This window comes from Idiotropiscis lumnitzeri, chromosome 7 (assembly GCF_059441095.1).
Source record: "Idiotropiscis lumnitzeri isolate Australia: NSW breed Sydney's pygmy pipehorse chromosome 7, RoL_Ilum_1.0, whole genome shotgun sequence".
Taxonomy (NCBI): domain Eukaryota; kingdom Metazoa; phylum Chordata; class Actinopteri; order Syngnathiformes; family Syngnathidae; genus Idiotropiscis; species Idiotropiscis lumnitzeri.
This window is the reverse complement of record NC_142397.1, coordinates 20,716,386-20,735,833: the sequence shown is the minus strand read 5'-3', so window position 1 is coordinate 20,735,833 and position 19,448 is coordinate 20,716,386. Positions and strand designations below refer to the sequence as shown.

Below are 19,448 nucleotides of genomic sequence, written 5' to 3'. Positions count from 1 at the left end.
CACATAAACTGAAGCAGTAATGTTGACTGAGCATTTCCCTGGCCTAAAAAGGTGTTGCTTAGAACATATAACTATGTCGTATGGGTTTGCGTAAAGATGTGCCAGGGGCAAAGGCAAATATCAGACAGAAACTGAAGTCCACTCTCCTTTACATGTGGCACCTACTCTCTAAAGGCATTGAGTGAAGAAAATTCCAACGGAATATTATCCTAACAACAAATAAAGATAGTGATATCCCTCCCCACTCCTCACTGGTCAACCAAGGAAAATCATTAGTCCAAGCAACATTCTCTTGCAGAAACTGGTAAAGGCAATTAGGATTGTATGGCTGGCATTACATTTTTAAACACATCAGAACTAAATCACTCAATTGTTAATTCCTACATCTCACAGTGGCGGCTAAATCAAATCAGCATTTTCTTCTTCGTCTGAATATTTTATTACGTATTTGAGTGGGAATGTTATTAGGACACACACTTAATCTTTGTGTTTAGTTAAATGGTCCCTCAGGGATGAATTAGTCATTATGTTCCACAATAATTTGGTCGGCTGAGGGGCCTTTATGAGAATGTTTGGGCTGAGAGTTCAACCCTGGGGAATACATCATGAATACCTCAAGGAGGCGAGGGACTATGTAACCCCAGAATTTAGAGAAAAAAACTGTCCCAACTAAAGGCAATCTGTGTCGTCTTAGGCATGTGCTGAATTGAGCTTGAGTGGCTCTAACAATAAAAAAAACATGTAGCGACAATTCAAGACTCTGAATTGCCAATTGTTGCAAAAGATCTGTCTGTATGTGGTAGTCCAGGCAATATCAGCATTTACCATGCTTTTTAAACCTAAATTCAGCTCAAATGTCATGATCTGTCTTTGTTGTTTTTGGTTTAGTATTGAGTTTAATGTTTTTTCCTTGTGATTGGTCGTCTCGTCATGGTCATTGTGCCCGTTGTCCAGTCTGTTTTAGTTTTCATAGTTATTTTGCTAGTGTTTGTTTTGTTACTTTGATCCTTGTTTTGTACTCTATTTAGTGTTTCCCAGTGCCTTGTTTTTTGCTTCGTCAATTAAAAACCCCTTTAGGTTACTTCTGTTTTTGGGTCCTCCTCTTTCTCAACCTACACGAAGACCTGACAAAATAGGCTCTAGTTCCTCCTGTTACCCGTCAATCAATCCATTGTCTTAGATTTATCTCATGTCAGGTGATAGGAGCAGCAGGTTTAGCAGGGAAGCCCAGACTTGCTTCTCCCAGGTTTTTCCGACAGGACTCCGAGGTGTTTCCAGGCCAGCCGGGAGACATAACCTCTCTGTGTCCTGGGTTGTTCCAGTGGCCTTGACCTGTGGGACATGCCTGAAACAACTTACCGGGGAGGGGTCCACAAGTGGAAAGTTTTTAGACATGAAATCTGAGGTCTTATGACGGAGGCTTATGACCGCCACAAAATCCCAAATATTGGGTGATCACTGTTAAATATAAAAAATGATTGAAGTGGACATAAGTAAGCGTGTGCAAATGAATTTTGGTGATGGCTGGTCGTAGTTTTTGGACATTTAGCTTTTTTTAGACTCCTGTGGCAACCAGTCAGGCTCGACAGTCGGCAAGCCCAGCCAGCGGCAGTGATCCGACCCGCGGCACAGACAATGGCACCCGCATGCCTACATTCAATAATATATGGCCGACGTTGCGACCTCTGGGCTGGTGCTTTATGCCCAACGAAGTCCTCATGACCGTCGCCCGCCAAGAGCCAGTGTGGACTGTGTCTCACCTGACAAACACGCAATTTATAGTAGACGAACCCTTTTTTGTTTTTTTGGGGGCGTTTTTGGGGAAAAATGGGCCATCCTGGATGAATAGTCCTTTTAAGACGAGGCACGTATAAAAGGACATACGCGCAAACCCTAATATAGCACCTCCTCCAGAGAAGCATGTTTCAATGATGAGTTATTAACAGAGGAATGGTCAGCTTTCTATTTAAATATGTGTTTCTGTTGATGAACACTATGAGAGTGTGACGAAATGATACTTAAAAAAATAAATGTTGGAATTAATGTCGAGGGGAGTCAGATGGGAATGAATGTAATGTGTACAAGTGGGGGCACAGCCAGGCCTCCACTGTTGAGTCCCTTCACGCTTCACAATGCAAACTGATAGCCTCAGGAAGTGGAATGCTACATGCTGTGGCACATTCATTCATTATTGCTTCTGGCAGAAAGAAGCCTGATCCACAATTTACTGCTTTCAAAATATTTTAGGCTGGTTACAGTTTCTAGTGAAATTGTGACTCATCACTGACAACAGTGGCATCTTATGAAAATGTCTGACGAATGAGGTGAATTTAAGCAAAATGGAAAGCTGTAACAATTTAGTTTTTCATTTTACTCTTTATTTCTAGCTACATTGCAGTTTATCAAACCTCAAGAATAAGCCAACTGCAAATACAGTAAAAGCCTTATATCGCCACAAATCCTTGCAAACAAAATACTGAAAAATCTAATTTGCCAACTGGTCTAGATACTGTACAGTAAATACAGACACTACATTATGACGTTGCCACAATTTGGAATATAGTCATCTAATTTGATGGAAAGATGGCCTCAAAATATTTAGAGAAATTGAAATTCTGATTTACCAAACCCCACTATCTCCTCCCCGTTGCAGAAAAAACAAGTGACAATGATGCCATTCAAAAGTATTTTTGCTGTTCTCATTTTCCATTTCTCGATTTGAAACAAGCTTTGAAGCATTTTATTTTTGTCTTTTTCCAACCATTAACTTGCATCAACTTCTACAGTAACAATTAGCATGTCTACCCTGCGACCCTTATGAGGAGAAGTGGTTCAGATAATGGATTGATGGATGGATGTATGCTCATGGTGGCACAGTGGCCGACTGGTTAGCACGATGGCTTCACAGTGAGAGACAGCACCGGTTGTGGGTTCGATCCCGGCCATCCTGTGTGTAGTTTGCATGTTCTCCCCGTGACTGCGTGGGTTTCCTCCGGGTACTCTGGTTTCCTCCCACATTCTATAAACATGGATGGCAAGTTGATTGGACACTCTAAATTGCCCCTAGCTATGTAAGCATGGATGGTAGTTCGTCTCTGGCAATTGGCTGGCAACCAATTCAGGGTGTCCCCCGCCTACTGCCCGAAGATAGCTGGGATAGGTTCCAGCGCCCCCCGTGACCCTAGTGAGGAGAAGCGGTATAGATGATGGATGGATGTATGGATGGATGCTCATGTATTGTTTACTGTGCTTAGCCGGCGAATTTTGGATTGATGAATTCACAAGGCACAATAAAAATCATTTTCCTGGTCAGGTTCTGACATGAGAGTACAGATATCTTGTCAAAACTTACATCCTTGTTGCCTGAACTTCGGATGGGTTCAAAATGATTTTTCCAGCTGTGGCATGAAAATTGATGTAAGTTAGAAATAGTGAAATTCACAAAGGTTTTAAAAGCACAACACAAGAAGCTCAAATCTAACTTTAAGTTAATGAAATGAGTCTCAATTCGATCTGAGCGGCATTTTCCTTCCCACATCTGTCTGTCTTGAGTAGATAAAAGGTCTTTCTTTTGTCCTCTCTGTTCCAAAGCGTGCTCACGACTCCACATACTCTCTTTTCACTCCAAAACTATCTGCACGTGCTCCCAAGAGCACTTAAAAAAATCTCAGCACTATTTTTCCACATTTCCCGGAACACACTCTCAGCAGTAAGACTTCTCGTTTCCTCACAATCTTTATCTTTTTCGATCTTTCGTTTGTTTTTTCAGTGCACTCTCACGAGCGCTAAATCCTGCTCTTTAATAATGTTGGATTATCAATCCATCCAACCACCACACGTGGCGGGTAGCATTGAAATCGGGAGCACAGTGTAAAGCAACAAGCCGGCTCTGCCCCTTAGTTGTCATCTATTCGTTGTGTCACATGCACTCAGAGAGGCCTCTTGTAGCTGAAGTTAGAGGACAGGCATCTTGTGTTGCCACTGCTACGGACAAATTCTGTTTGCTTTTTCAGAAAACACTTCTGTCAATGCTTGTTTTACACCAGGATGCATGTGTGGAGTAATGAGAGATTTCATGGCCAAATATGGTACCCATATTTACTTTGCGGAAGAATGAGCAAAGCGACAACAATTGATCCATTGCCTGCTTAAACTAATGGAATTGACTTAGATGACCAGTTGATGTGTGTAAATTGTACTGCGAAATCAATCATTAAGGTGGTGGCATACACAAACGTCCCAGGCCAGTCGCCTCTCGTTTTGCAGATCTGAAAACGATCCAATCCGATCCGATCTGTAAATCAAATCCATGGTCCAATTCGGACCGTGAGTTTTTTTTATTTATTTATTTATTTATTTTTTAACAGTAGCACCATTAACTGGTTCATGCCACACAACTGTCCTTCACAAGGTGGTCTCACAAGTCGTGTGGCAGAAAAATGTTGAAAACAGTTGAACTTATAAATGTCGGCTCCAAAAGGGCCCAAAGAGAACCTGTACTGGTGATGAAGCGGGTGATGATGACACGTTTATTCGATACGTGAATAGCAGACAGCTTGGCTAACAGTAATGTTCGAGCTTCTGATTCACTTGTTGCTAGTGATGTGAACAGTAATTGCACAGAACAAGAATGGCCAGACTGCTGGTCACACCACCAAATAGCGTATTAAAAACATTTGTCAATTTTTTTTCAATTTATTTTAATTTCATGTTAATGGAGTTTCCGTGTTACAGACATCCCATCAATGTGAAAATGTTAAATTACAAAATTGGACATATGTTTTTCACAGCACAGCAAAGATATATATTATCTATTGATTTATTAATAATTTAACTTAATTTTCAGCTGTTACCCACCCCGAATTTACTTGTCAAGAGGCGAATAAGGGCCAGCACTTTTTTTTCCATTTAAAGCACTATTATTTACTGGCACAACACTCAAAGTGTGCATGAAGGCAATCTAAATGGTCTTACCGTGCCAAACTGTTCAAAATACTGCTTCACATCTTCAATTACTGTGTTGGCTGATAATCCTCCCATGAAAATCTTCTTTGTTCTTGTTACCATCTGGAGAAGAGAGAAGAAACAAAGAAAAGACGACACTAGTGGTCAATGTGACTTTTCTAAAAACAATCATTCACCTGCATCTCAAATGCTTCATCATTCATTTGTCTGCGTGCGTGTGTGTGTGTGTGTGTTGGTGTGTAGTCATCACTGTCTGATGGGATGATCAGAAGCTGTTTACCATGCAATTTTCTTTGGAATCTTCCAATGCTAGTATATTTGATAAATTTTAAATGCTTGGAATTTCTCTATCCGTGATTGTGCAATTGATGTCTTGATGCATCGCAAAATGTATAAAAAAAGTAGCACAATTTCCTCCTACATATGTCCGCAGGTTTTATGTAAAAATCTTGCAGTGGTGAGTCCTCTCCCAAGGTGAGGAAAAAAAAAACAGCAGTTCATTTGGTGGTTATAATTATAGTGTAAGATGTCATAAATCTCAACATTGAATAAATACTGAATATCCACTTCCACTTCAAAACATCAAAAAGAAAGCAATAAGCTTTAACGTATTCAAGCTAATTGGTGCTTTACAGTAACATCAAATACAAGACGTAAAGATGAGTACAGTAGAATGTCAATTCATTTGCAGCGTCTGTTTGAACCTAAAGTATTTTCTCCCATTAAAATTAATTTGCAATTAATCTGCATCAGTCCCAGAACTAAGTTATGCTTACCTTGTTTTGATGGGTGTCATTAAAAATAAATACACTAAATACAAAATGATCACTTCTTTGGCACCGATGGCTAATTTCCAGCAAAAAAACAAAGATAACTAAAATTTGTGGCACAATGTCGACGCTATGCGAGAGAAAGCGCTGTGACTGTTGCACTGAAGCAAAACAGCATTGGAAAATCAAGTTCATAAACCGATTCGTTCATGAACAGGGTCGTTTGTGAACGACTGAATATTTAAGTGAAGCAAAATCGTTGCAGGCGCTCAAGTGGTCATGGGAACTTCTAAGGGGAATAAGTTGTTTTGAGAGGGTGTTATTTGTATAAATGCAAGGCTGCAAGTAGCCGTTTTCCAACCATGTTGACCTGTATATCATTCCAACCTTGTATATCATACAGAGTAAAACAAAAACTGGAACTTTAAGGGGAAATTGTGATATAGCGCAGTGTGGATTGCATAGAATGAAAGCCTTCCCTCCCGCTCCTCGCTAATGTTAATTCTCCTCATTCTGGAAAGCTTTGCTTTATTCTTGTTAGCCAACAGCAGGATTTTCTTTGCTGTTTCAATCCCTAATTATTTTTGGGTCAGTGTTGAGAATGTTTAGCGGCTTTTGCTCAGGAATGCAAACTATAGGTTCCTCGCCTCAAATGCAAATGGTGTGGTGTTGTGCTAATGACATCTACCAAAACACACGGGAACAGATAAAGGTAATCTGAGTTATTTCGTGACATCAATGACTTTTGTTTGTGTTCTCAAGAAAATACTGCATTCATCAGAACATCTTAACGGTGCATCATTTCTCATTTGATTTTCAGTACATAGTATAGTGAGGTAATTAGTAAGGACATGATTGTTGCCTCTGGAAATGATGATCGGCATCGCCTGTCACAACTACCGTACTTTAGTTTCCCAATTATGCACTTAATACATTCTGTAGGTCACAAACCAAAACAATGGATGCTTTCCCATTTAGGATTTGAAGAAGAAGAGTAAAATGTTATTTAATACCTTATATAAGTTTTAATTTAATTAATGATTGATTTGAATAATCGGGAATCAATATTTTTTTCATTGGTCTCCCCCAAACAAATAGTGAGGCCCTAAATATGCACTGTGAATGTTGACTATTTTTCTGGGCGCAGCAGGCAGCTGCTTATTTGTGAGCATCCTGAATGACAAAAAAAAAAGCACTTTTGGGGCGCATGGACAAATTGCCAAACACAAACACCTGCCGCTCCTTGTTTTGCCAACAACTTTACAGCACCCAAGTAAGTGTTATTAGAAGCTAATTAATGAACAGCAGAAAACTCAATACAACTTTCCTTACTGAACAAAGCAAGCACTGACCAATTTATTCCTATCCAAGTAATATCGCTCCACATTTATTTTGTAACAGCGTTGTTAACGTGCAGATTGTCTCATTGACAGATTCATTTTCAGAAAGATAAACTAAACCATTAACTCAAGATTTCCTAGGTTGTTGAGTTTCACATTTGATGAGTGAGAAGGCACTCCAGAGACCCAACTATTTGTGTACAAACATCAAAAGGTCAATGTTCCATTACATTAACTATTAAATTCTGTCTGCTTTTTTTGAGCTCAGTCAACTTCCATTTTAAATTATCTCTATCACTCACCCTTATGCCATTCTGTGTCTCCCAGGGTAACGCCTTGCCCTGGTTTTCTGAAAATGTCAGCTGTCACGACTGTCCATGAATACCAACATCCCAGCCCCACAACCAAAATCTAACAATATACAGTGCAGTGTAAGGCTGCAGGGTGCTGATAAAAGGCGAAGTACAATAGACAGCGAGCACGTGGGCCATTTTTTTTAGAACATCAGGTGACAGAAGAAAAGTCAAACAACCACCTCTGGACCACGTTATGGTTATCTGTTCCTCAGTGATAATGTTGATGTCTCTGGAGATCTGGCGGATGTATGGCATATCGCTAAGCCAAAGCACATAAATGCATCCTCTCAAAGAGGAGGGTGCCGCAAGACGGACAGTTTGAAGATGGAATACTAATGAATAGAGGGAATACAAACATGAGCGGAAATGTTAACTGACATTTCCATTAACTAAAGAAGGAAAGCTCTAGAGAGAATAGAGGCTGGGCCTAAAAAGATAGATAGATAGATAACAAATAGACTTGACTTGACAGAAAGCATGGACAACTGATATAGACAATGACCTGAGAAGAAAAGAAGGAAACGGAACAAAGCACAAGCAAATTAACGAGACGAGTAACACCAGGACAAGACACGAAGGGTTGGAGCGAGGTGATTGGGCGACACCAGGGACTGGGTCAATGAACACAGGTAAACTCAACACAGGGAAAACAAACTTACATATTCAAAGTAAAGTTAGAGATTTTTTTTCATTAAGTTATCCTGCTGACAATAGTTAACTTAGTTACACTTAATTATCAACAATGATAGACTGATGACAGTTAAATCATACGATGGTCCATTTCTATCTCCACAGTGTTTGAGGGGAAAAGTCATTCCCAACTCCAGCCTGTACTGTCCTTGCTGCTGACAGTCTTGACTCAATACAATATTGGTGTCTTATTTTTATGCAATACTTGCATTTGTCCTTACTCACGACCAATTGCGTCAGAAATGAGACTAATAAATATGTGATGTATGAAGTTTGTTCTGTTGTGTGAGGAAGCAGCTGCAAAAAAGCTGTGGTAATGATAACAATAATACAGATAACAAGCAGCAACTTGTGGCGATCAATTTGTAATGAGACTTTGTGGGCACCCTGTACGTTGGGCCAGGAGATATGCCTTGGAAAACTTCAACAATTATCATCATGCACTTGATGCTTTTCCCCACCCATACAGTGATACTCAGTGAGGCCTCCTTTTGAATTCAGGGCATGCATAAATTTTACCGGCATCAAATGTTATCTCCCTTGCCTAGAAAGTCCAAGGAAAGGGATATGGACTGATCAAGCAGACAATTTGTTAGTCACACGCTGTAACTGAAAGATATATTTTATTATAAAATAGCTCCCATATATTGTCTCCCTGTGCCAGGTCCATCCCCTGTTTTTGACGGAGCTTGCTTCATAAAGAAGAACTCCATTACCATTGACAGAAAGGGCCCCGGGGGAACTGACACCACAAAACTGCTGCCAGTCAAAGTCCTCACTGGGCTTCAGGCGACAGCATTAGTTCATTTGTAAACAAACTCCTTCTAGACTGCTCCATATTATGGCCCCTTTCAGGTGCAGAGGAAGTCTGCAAACCCTTTGTTGTGGACGTTAGCAAACAGCTGTGAAGCCCTTTGAGACTTTTCTGTGATTAAGAGCTACAGAAATAAATTTACTTGACATGACTTGAAGAAAGATCAAGTGACCTTCAACTTGTGTAGCTTGGTTGGTTTGGTGCTGCACACACAAGTTCACCATCTGACCTATGATTATTTTGAGAGATGTGTCAGCTGGATGCTGGGACTTTATTGACTCTTGCTTGCAGTTCCTGACAGCACTGCTAAATGAGCTGCCCAACAAGACTTTCACACATGAACACACGCATACACACATACCTCCAACTTGCAAGGCGTGACCTATATATCCATCCATCCATCATATGTACCGCTTCTCCTCTCTAGAGTCGTGGGGGGTGCTGGAGCCTATCCTAGCTGTCTTCGGGCAGTAGGCGGGGTACACCCTGAATTGGTGTCCAGCCACTCGCAGGGCACACACACTCATACCTCGGGGCAATTTAGAATGTCCAATCAACCTGCCATGCATGTTTTTGGAATGTGGGAGGAAACCGGATTACCCAGAGGAAACCCACGCAGGCACGCGGAGAACACACAAACTCCACTCCTCCCAATCACGCCATTCCAGGTTCACTGTCATTGCCCACGTGAGCATTGAAGTCCCCTAGCAAAACGAGGGAGTCTCCGGACAAGGGATATCGTGGTCCAATTATCTCCGTCATCATAAGGGGTTCGTGGGAGCCATGCTTTGTCTGGACCCTCACCTACCTGTTTGCCATGAGTGACCCTACCAGGGGCAAAAAGCCCCGGACAACTTAGCTCCTAGGATCATTGGGACACGCAAATCCCTCCACCATGGTAAGGTGACAGCTCATGGAGGGGTATATAAAAGTGCGAGCACAGCACTATCTGTTGTATTGTTGTTGTTTTTTCTTTTAGCCCGGTGAACAATTCCAAGCATTTATTTGATATCCTTTATGTGTATTTATCAAACTTGTTTCATGACCACCTATAAGAAAGATAGTTGTAAATTTGCACACTCACATAATATTAATATAATATATATATATAATATATTATAATATAAACAATAATTCAGAAATAGTTTGCATTTTTGTTTTTTGTTTAGTTCTGAGTCTATCTCAAAGTTATGCTACTTACACCTCTTTTCCAACGTTATTCTTCTAGGGTCAATCACTTAACTCAACTGGACCAAATTAAAATGCATTAGGAGGCAGGAAATTGAATTTTTTTCTGGGGTATAGTCCAGACTTGACTTGTTCAGTTGTAGCTGATTGTTCCAATGCTTTAGTGGTGCTGTTTTTGCAATCACAAAAAGTTTAAGAAAAGAGATTTCTGCAGCAGCATTCACATAGGCCTTAGAGTCACCAATCGCGGCACGGTTGGCCCTGCTGATCAGTTAGAAGGCCCACAAAGGAAACTTTGCATAGGGCCCCCAGAAGACCAGGGCCAGGTTACAGTGTTGCAATATTTGCAACAATAATTTTTTTGGTTCCATTTCCTGCAGTTCAGAATGATTAAGCACCACACCGGACTATTTTCCTTTTGTCTTTATATTTAGTAGATATGAAAAGATTCATTTAGAATCGATATGATATTGATTTGAACTGCTTAAAATGTGCATGTCAAGTGTTCAATTTTTTTAACTAATTAATCACAAAAAATTCCATGATTAATCACGATTAATCACATTTTTCAACTACAATTTTTTGCGAAGCTTGTAACAGATATTTACTTGAATAATATATTGGAATTGATGCAAAATCACCAAATATGGAGTATATTTAATCCAAAGACTGTTCTAATAGCTTTTAGTGATTCGTAAATACGATCTAAACGGAGACATCTTTACAGGCCTTTTTCTTCAAATAATTTCTCAAAACTGCTCACGAGCGCCACACTCCAGCAGTGTTGGTTTGCAAGGCCCAGTGGTAACTCGAACACGATGTTTTGTTCTGAGGCGTGCTAAAGATGTAAAGCTAATATGGCGCAAATTTGCAAAGTATGATAATTATTTTTTTAGTAAATCAAACTGAGTTAATTGAGTTTAAATATTAGTTAATATAGTTACATTTTTTGGAATTAATCAGCTGAGTTAATGCTTTAATTTTACAGCCCTAAAAAAAACAAAAAAACAAAAGCATTGATTTGCAACGGTGTGTTAACCAGAGCCGCTCGCTCATGTCTCTGCTGCAAAAAACTGCATACACACAATGCCTTGCCTGCAACGCACATGGGTAATCCAGGTCTTCAGTGATCCAAAACAGAAGCATTGTGGGTCGTTGAGTTTTATGGTTAACCCGTGTTACCGTTAGCAACAGAGTCCAAAAGTGGGTTCAATTTACCAATTGACTTAATACAATTTACACCTCCCTTTCATAGCAGTGCGGCGGTGATAAACCGAAAACAAATGGCAATATGTTGCGACTGATGCCAGACTTAATTTCTGACATAGGGACAGACGTGTCTGGAAGCTAACTGTAGTTAGCACACACAGGCTGCTGTTTGCATCTGATGGGACTTTGCATGTGATGTCCTGTTGTGGTACGCTAACATATTGTAGTGTCAACTGAGGATTTATGGCGGCAAACTCATGTTTATTAAAAACCAAAACAGCTTTTTTTATACCCGTGTTCAACATTGAACAGCAGCAGCACATTGCTATGATGCGATCATGGTCACTCGATGGGGACCACGTAGTGTGTTGCGTTAAAAACTCGGAAATCTTAGCACTGAAAGGAACACATCACCCATATGCCACAAGCCATTAACAATACAACGTAACTTACCTAGGTCCTTAATATATACCAAGTTACAGGGCTAGAAAATTGTGTGCGCAAGTGCATGTGTGTGTAGGTGTGTGTGTGTGCGTAGATTATATTATGCATACTAGAGAAGCAAAACAATAGATTTTGTATGAAGGTTAAATAAAAAGAAAATTACAAATGAATTCAAGTCTTTATTTTAGTTTTCTTTAGCCCAGTATATTTCCCTAAATTTATTCATATGATTTCAGTCCCGTCAACATTAAAAAGAAAAAAATGCATATGTGCCCAAGTAAAGTGAAATATGTTTGTTTTTATTTTAGTGTACATAGGTAGTTTCATATAATTAGTGCAACTCATCATAGTGTACAGTTTTTGGTTCCATTTAAAATACTCTAAACGTTTACACTTCAATGCAAATTGCATTTGTGAATGGCTACAGTACCACACAAGCGCACAAAGACAAACATGGCAGTGATTTAAAAAAATATATCTAAGTGAAATCCATTTATGCCTCTTTTGTATCCAGGTGTATTACTAACCACCCATCATATAATCAGTATGAAGATCAAATTTCAAAATAAAATACTCAAGATAATTTGGTTGGCCTTTGTTGCTGCGTGCTTTCTTTTCTTTCTCTTATTGTCTCAATAGAATGTCTTAAACACAGTTTTCATTAGCCTTCATTGAAGCTGTTTTAAAACATGTCTCTCACAAGAAGTCTCAGTCTGATTCATGAAAAGTTGTTACACTTCAGAATTGTTACATTTGTGTAAGTGAATCCATTAGGTAGTTGATGGCGATCCCCATGTTTCTCATTAGAAGGACATACAAGAGGTAAAGATAGAAGATGAGAACATTTAATGACTTCATTTGGAAAGCTGTGGTGTAGCCACATAACGATTATCCGGCATCTCTTTTTCTAAACTATCTTATGCTCCCTGCTCACTATTTCCTTGGTAAATTGTAAGAGTAATGCTAGAATTTAAACCTCTGTACCTTTCAGACAGAACATACCGAAACGAGACATTTCAGTGTCCGAAGTGAGCATTCACACAGTGGTTTGCCTCATTAGCTTCACGAGATATGTGGCGGCTGCAGAGTGACAATTGCTTTTAACACAAAGGGGTGTGTGCAGACACCAGCAAAGGCCAGAGTCAATTTCAACTCGCGTTATGCATGGGAAGTTTACTCACAAGGTAGAAAGGCCATGTGGAAATATACATGTTGTTTTACTTTAATAGTTGAGTCGAGAGCAAATAATTGTCATAGAGCAGGTGTTATGCGTTTGTCCGTTTCACAAATGGTTCATTATAATTTATAGTAGTACAAACATACATAAGAACACATTTCAAGTATTAATGGTGGGAAGATTAGCCTTGATGAGTGTGGTGAAGTGCAAGTCGTGTAAAAAGGAGTTCATATACCACAGAAGCACTTCAACCCACAATGTGCCTCCTCGAGCTATGAGTACAACCCTCAGTGTTGTTCCCCCAATGGGTGAGTTTCAGCACATTTCATGTGGACTTAATGAATACCAAAATGACAGGTATGCTTGCACCAGTGGCGGGCCGTGCATTTCACACGAAGGCCTTCAGTGAAGTCTTACTTAGTCCGACTTGAATAAATCTAAAACTACAGCTGGAGAAATAATTTACAGAAAGACACTCACACAGTACTGAGTGTTGGACGACCTAGCTTCTCTTGAAAGGTCCGTCTTGAAAACGGCCTCGCAAGTGTATCTGCAGATTTTCGAACGGTCGCCAGTTACGACTTCCGGGTGTGTTGATTACGCATTGAGCTGCCCCCTCACGAGTGAGTATCCAATCACAAAGTGCATTCATCACCTTCAGCGTAAGTTCAACGAAAAGGCTAACTGTAACCAATTCGTGATCTGATTAGCTATCGCAACTGTCTATCAACTCTGAAAGCCCAAATGACTCACGCAGAACAGATATCTGAAGTCCTCTGACGAATAGTGCGTGCTTCTGGTATTGTGAAATCTGCCTGGCAACGGGAGCTAGCTGAATTCTGATTGGATAAAAACTCTCTCTAAAAGTACAATACTAGGATATAATATGACATCAATGTGAAGAATATGATCATGATTTCTTGATTATGTTAAGCCAGCAGAAATGGCCTTAAAGGCCATGATGGCCCACCACTGGCTTGCACAATGGTGAACAGTGGACAACCAGGAAACGGGTAACACATATTGTATTATAAGTACGATTATTTTTGTCGGCCTTTTTTCAATCGTTCTGTTTCAAGTTAGCCGGATAGTATAATTTACCACAAATGATTTTGAATATTGTTTCTCACCAACTAAAAGGTGTGAATTACAGAAAAATATCCTATTTCGTGAGCTAGTTCTTTAACTGCTTGTTGAGAATTATTATCTAACAAGTGACTTATCATATTAACACTAACTGAAATATCAAATTTAATATAATTTACCATTTCCTATTGAGGTGTGTTCATTTTAGTGCCTGTGACACTTCCAGAATGTTTACGACTGAATATGTGTCTTATAGTTAGGTGGTCTACAACACACAGCCATAAAGCGATGCTAAATTTAAACAAAAAAATTATGTTTAAAAATACCCCTCTGAAAATGTTTCGACACAATAAAATACATTTTGCTAATTTGCATATTATGGATTAAAAATTAAAAAAAAAAAATCTGTCTATTTATATAAAAAAGTAAATTAACTGTTTTTTCATTTTAATTGAGATGTATTAAGTAATTTAGTTTATATTGAAATATTCAATCGCTGCAGCCCTACAACATTCAGCCTAAAAATATACATTTGTACCTCAAATAAAGTCCTTATTGGACAAGTTGAAGAAAAAAAAAAGAAAAGTTAGTTATGGCGTTTGAGCTGATTGACTGTTACAAGTTGACTTTCATGTCGCATGCTTTTTTAACACATCCAAGTAAATTCCTCATAGCAAGCAGGCACATGATGTCATGTGAGGTCAAGCCTTGGCTCACTGCTTACTGTGAAGAGTTTGCATGTTTTCTCTGTGCTTCCTTAGGACAACTTCCTTACACATTCCAATATCTATCCATCCATCCATTATCTGTGCCACTTATCCTCATGACGGTCGCGGGAGTCCTGGAGCCTATTCCAGCTGTCTAGGAGCAGTGGGTGTGGTACACCTTGAATTAGTCATCAGACAGTCGCAGGAGTACAAAATAATTTATTCTAAAATCATTGATTAATTATTTTTTTTCGTTCATGTACTATTAGTGTGAATGATTATTTATCTCTTAGTCAGTTCTGCGGTTGAGCAGTCCATTGTGGTCACCTTTGGCCTGAATACGAAAAACAATATTGCAATCACATAAAAAAAAAAAACGCCAGCTTGCAGTACGTAGATACAGCTTTTCAAACGAGAAAGTGTTTCTCCAGACAAAGACGCCTGGTAAAGAAGAATGTGTTCTTCCATTTAGTGTGCTCCAATTACACTGGTCAACAGCAAATTTTAATTACAGATGTCTGTATGTCCCTAAATATATTATGCCTTTACTTTTTTTTACCATGCATTGTGATTTATAGCTATAACATTTCATAACATATTATATTATTAAATTAGTATTCAAATGAAAACCGGATGTGCAAGTGAAAAAACAAGGGCAGATTCAGAATCAGCGCAAAAATTCGAGAACTTTACTTGTATCTCTGAATGTTTTTTTTTTAAATAAAAATGTTTTGACCAGTGTAATCAAAGAGCAATTTGCAAACATATGACAACATAAAACAAAAACAACAACCGGGAATTGAAGAGAATCCGGATTGGTTTGCTTCTGTCCTAATGTTTGATTTTTGAGGTGGTTCATTAGGTCCACAGTCCATCTGAGAGTATGTTTTGGACACTAACAATGTCAGCTCTTTTCAAGCTCAACTGCCCTCTAGCTAACACATTGATTTTCCTGTCTGGCTGCTTATGTCAAACACTTACACTGTGCTTGTTGCCCAAGGAGAATGCTATGTGGCAAAACTCGAGAACGCATCACCACCACATGACTACTATTGCATATATAGGAAGAAAGAAATGGAATAGGGCGCCCTCATACACATTATATGACTTATCAGTGTTTTTGAGGTTAGAGACGATGAGGACCACCCATCCATTTTCTGCGCCCATGCATCACATACACAATGAATGGGTTTCCCCGGCAGCATGCTGCATGTTTCTAAGTGCAGTATAAAAAGAACTTTATTGTGGTGATACATCTAAGTTCTTCATTAGGGATGGGTACCGAGCCCCAATACTAAAGTGCAGTATCGATATGCTTAACCCTTAAAAATGTTCTTAAGTCTTTCTAAGACTAAATGACAATATGGACTCTCTTTTTTCCAAAAAGAATTTAAGGTGATAAATTTGTTTAATAACGCCACTTTTTCTAATCAGCGACTGGCTTTCTGGTTAGCAAATGTAGAATGCTACGTGCACTTTCCAAAATTTCCTCCCAACGATCCATTCCTTTTTTTCCCCATTTTGAATGTTTTTCTGTGGCATCACGTCCAGTATTGTCATAATTAGGAAAACACTGTCTTCCTATTGGTCAATGCCCAAGAACCAATCTAAGGACGACATTGGACGTCACACCATCAGGCAAGACTTACAAAGTTTTGGACATGCTACACAGCAAATTCCGCAGTGTTAAATATGCAGTGTCAAAGGTTATTGACTCTTTCAGAGCTATTATAAAACAGCTTGAGTTAAATGCCTCCCAGTGTTGGTGAAAATATCCGTAGTTAAGAGACGCAGTGACAATTTGACTCTGGTAAGGCCGCCCACATCCACCTGGTTCAAAATGTGGAGATTTTTGCGACACTTTTTGGAGTGACACACAACTACGGTAAAAACTTTTAGATTTTGCACTATTGTGTAGGCATTTCAACAGAAATTCTATTTTAGATGAGTACACTGTTTCTGAGCGCTTTCTGTTGGGATCTTCTATCAAATTAAAAAAAGTGGGTTCCTCTCCATCTTGACTAAGTAACTTCATAATGTAACAGTTTTGTTACGTTATGCGCAAATGTGGCATTTTGTTTTCTTTTTTGAGTTTGCATCGGTTATTTCGCCATGACCTGCAGCTCTTTTGCTAGCGGAGATAGGAATCCTTGCCCTGTCATGAGTTGGCAGTAGTTAAGTTGGCCATGAATAGGTTATTTTAGCTCATGTGAAGTCTCCCGGGAATCTGTTATTTTACTGTGAGTTATGCACTGCACGTGGTTCCTGCCTCGCTTCACCCCTTTGCGTTTCTTGTCACGAAGTTTTCACATTGTTTTGTCTCTGAAAATAGGCTGTTATCGGCATTACTAGCCCAACCCCCAGGGACTTTCACCCATTACTCTGATTGCAGTCGAACACACTTGCGTTCATACCAACTAGGGCTGCACGATTTTGAACAAAAACCTGATTGCGATTATTCAGACCAATATTGCGATTACGATTCGATTTGCGGTTTTTGTATTTTACATGTTAAAATGCATTAAAATGCTACTGTTATGCGTTTTTGCTTCGACTTGTTTTATTTTATACACTAACTTTTCCTTTACACTTGTCGCTCATTTCCTCGCTCGCCACTGCAACGTGAATGCTACTGTTAGCGATCTTAGCTTAGCACTTGAACAACCGCTAGTTGTTGCCTCCCCTTCATCTGTTTATTTTGAATCTGCTTGACAGGCTTCATACTCAAACCAGTGGTGGTGTTTTAAACGTTGAAATGCTTTGGTCGTGTTACCTCTGGATCTGATGCTTTTTTTTTTTTTTTTTTTTTTGGTCGAATCCGCCGCACATCCAAATAATAGACGTACCGCCCGTCTAGAGCACGAGCATCTCCCTCTCCACATCTGCGGCAGCAGAAGTTACTTCCTTTGCATCCACTTCGGTACACGGCAATCACAGAAAAAAACAGAGGTGCACGCGTAGTGTGTTATTGTCGGACTGCGCTGACTGTAGGCACTAGAGCGCAGACTAACACGTGTTAGCCAACAACACTGATTGGCCAGGGCCATTAATACCCAAGCATCAACAATTCTGGTTAGCTAATTCATCTGTCACTCAAACACCAAAGGTTGGGGGAGAGAGGAAAAAATACAAAACCTCACTGTTTTGCGATTAGATAATCGCACTATGTTAAACCTCGATGTCGATTAGATTTTGATTTATTGTGCAGCCCTAATACAAACGCAGCGATTGCGTCTTTTAGTTCTCTATGTAAATATGGCGTTGATTACTGCTCTCTCGACCAAGTTCCCGCGTGATTCATGGAGAAAGTTCACGCATGATTCATAGGGAAAGTTCACGTGCGATTCATCTGGAAAGTTCTTGCGCGATTTACAGCAAATTAACGCTTGGTGGTGTGTTGCTGGTCACAACATAACCACTGCGTTTATCATTTGTAGCATAAATCTCTGAGCTATTCTGTTGCAGGAAACATGTTGATTAAGGACAGACTTGGTGATGACCAAAAACTTGTGAGAATAACAGAGCTGGAACTTAAAGAGATTTTGAATGCAGGGAAGTAAGATGAAAAGCCTTGCACTCAGCTGTTTGAGCAGTATGCAAGATGGTTACTGCAAGTGGTGATACAATCATCCGAACGTCACCAGACATTACGAAGCTCTTATGTTAAGGTCTCATTGCTCATTGAGAAGATAATAGTGACTGCCACTGGAATACGGATTTCTGAATACAAATGTCACCTTCTTTAATTATAATGAGTAACTTTGAATGCACGATTCACTACAAATAAGTATCCTTATTTTTGCCGATTACTTTGATGTTTTTTCCAAGTGTTCCGGATTAGTGAATATTATATTTGAGCGTCTTGGAACAACATGACTTCTTCATTCTGGGTTAAATATGCATTTGTCCTTTTTCTGCAGCATTTGCAAAATTTGATGTGCGAGCTGTGAGAAAAGTTGTGAAGGTTCTTGCCAGGTCAGTGACAAAGTAGGATGATGATGTTTTTGAATATGTAGTTCAGGATCCCTCATGTGGAGTGCGACCCATCATATATGAGACTTATTTTTATCAGTTACCTATGTCATTTATATCATGTTATTTTATGGACATAAACCTCTGTGTTGTTAATGTTTTTCCATCCATCTGAATCTCCAATAATCTTTCAAATGTCTCCCCGCAGCAAGTCCTTGACAGATGGGACCAGAAGGAAAATGTTGAACATACTGGCTGCTGACATAACTGAGGAGAATGGGTAATGTGTACTTTTTAGGCATCTTAATGGAACTTTTAGATCAATTCAAATCCATTGCATACAACTGAAAAATATTTACTTTTTTTGTTTTTGTTTAAATCTTACAGTCCATCACCACCCAGACAGGTGAAAGGAATGTATGCTCGAGGAATTGAGATCTCCCGTACCTGAGTGATCCATTCCCCCTAAAAGGTTATGTAGGTCAATTCACAATGATGGCTATGAAAATGTTAAAGGGCTAGTGCGGTATTTTATCAGATTCACCAATCACACTAAAGACTGCAGTTTTATGAACAGGCATGTTCTTTCAAATTATTAGTGCTTGTAGTTTTGAGATCTGAGGGGCAGAGATGTGAGCTGCTCATTTAACACAATGTGGTGTAGGTGAATTGTACAAGTTCTTCCTGGCCTCAGAACTCATCCAATGTACTCAAAATCTAATTTTTTTTG

General features: G+C 39.4%; 1 protein-coding gene across 4 annotated transcripts in view; it reads right to left on the bottom strand.

Moving 5' to 3' along the window:
• LOC148333989 (RNA-binding protein Musashi homolog 2-like) overlaps positions 1-19,448 on the bottom strand; it is a 127,668-nt gene that overhangs the window by 76,047 nt on the left and 32,173 nt on the right. For all 4 annotated transcript variants that reach the window (XM_088300025.1, XM_088300027.1, XM_088300024.1 and 1 more), the window contains exon 6: positions 4,975-5,067. In XM_088300025.1, the coding sequence (XP_088156151.1) occupies positions 4,975-5,067 (93 nt within the window). The remainder of the gene's footprint in view (positions 1-4,974; positions 5,068-19,448) is intronic.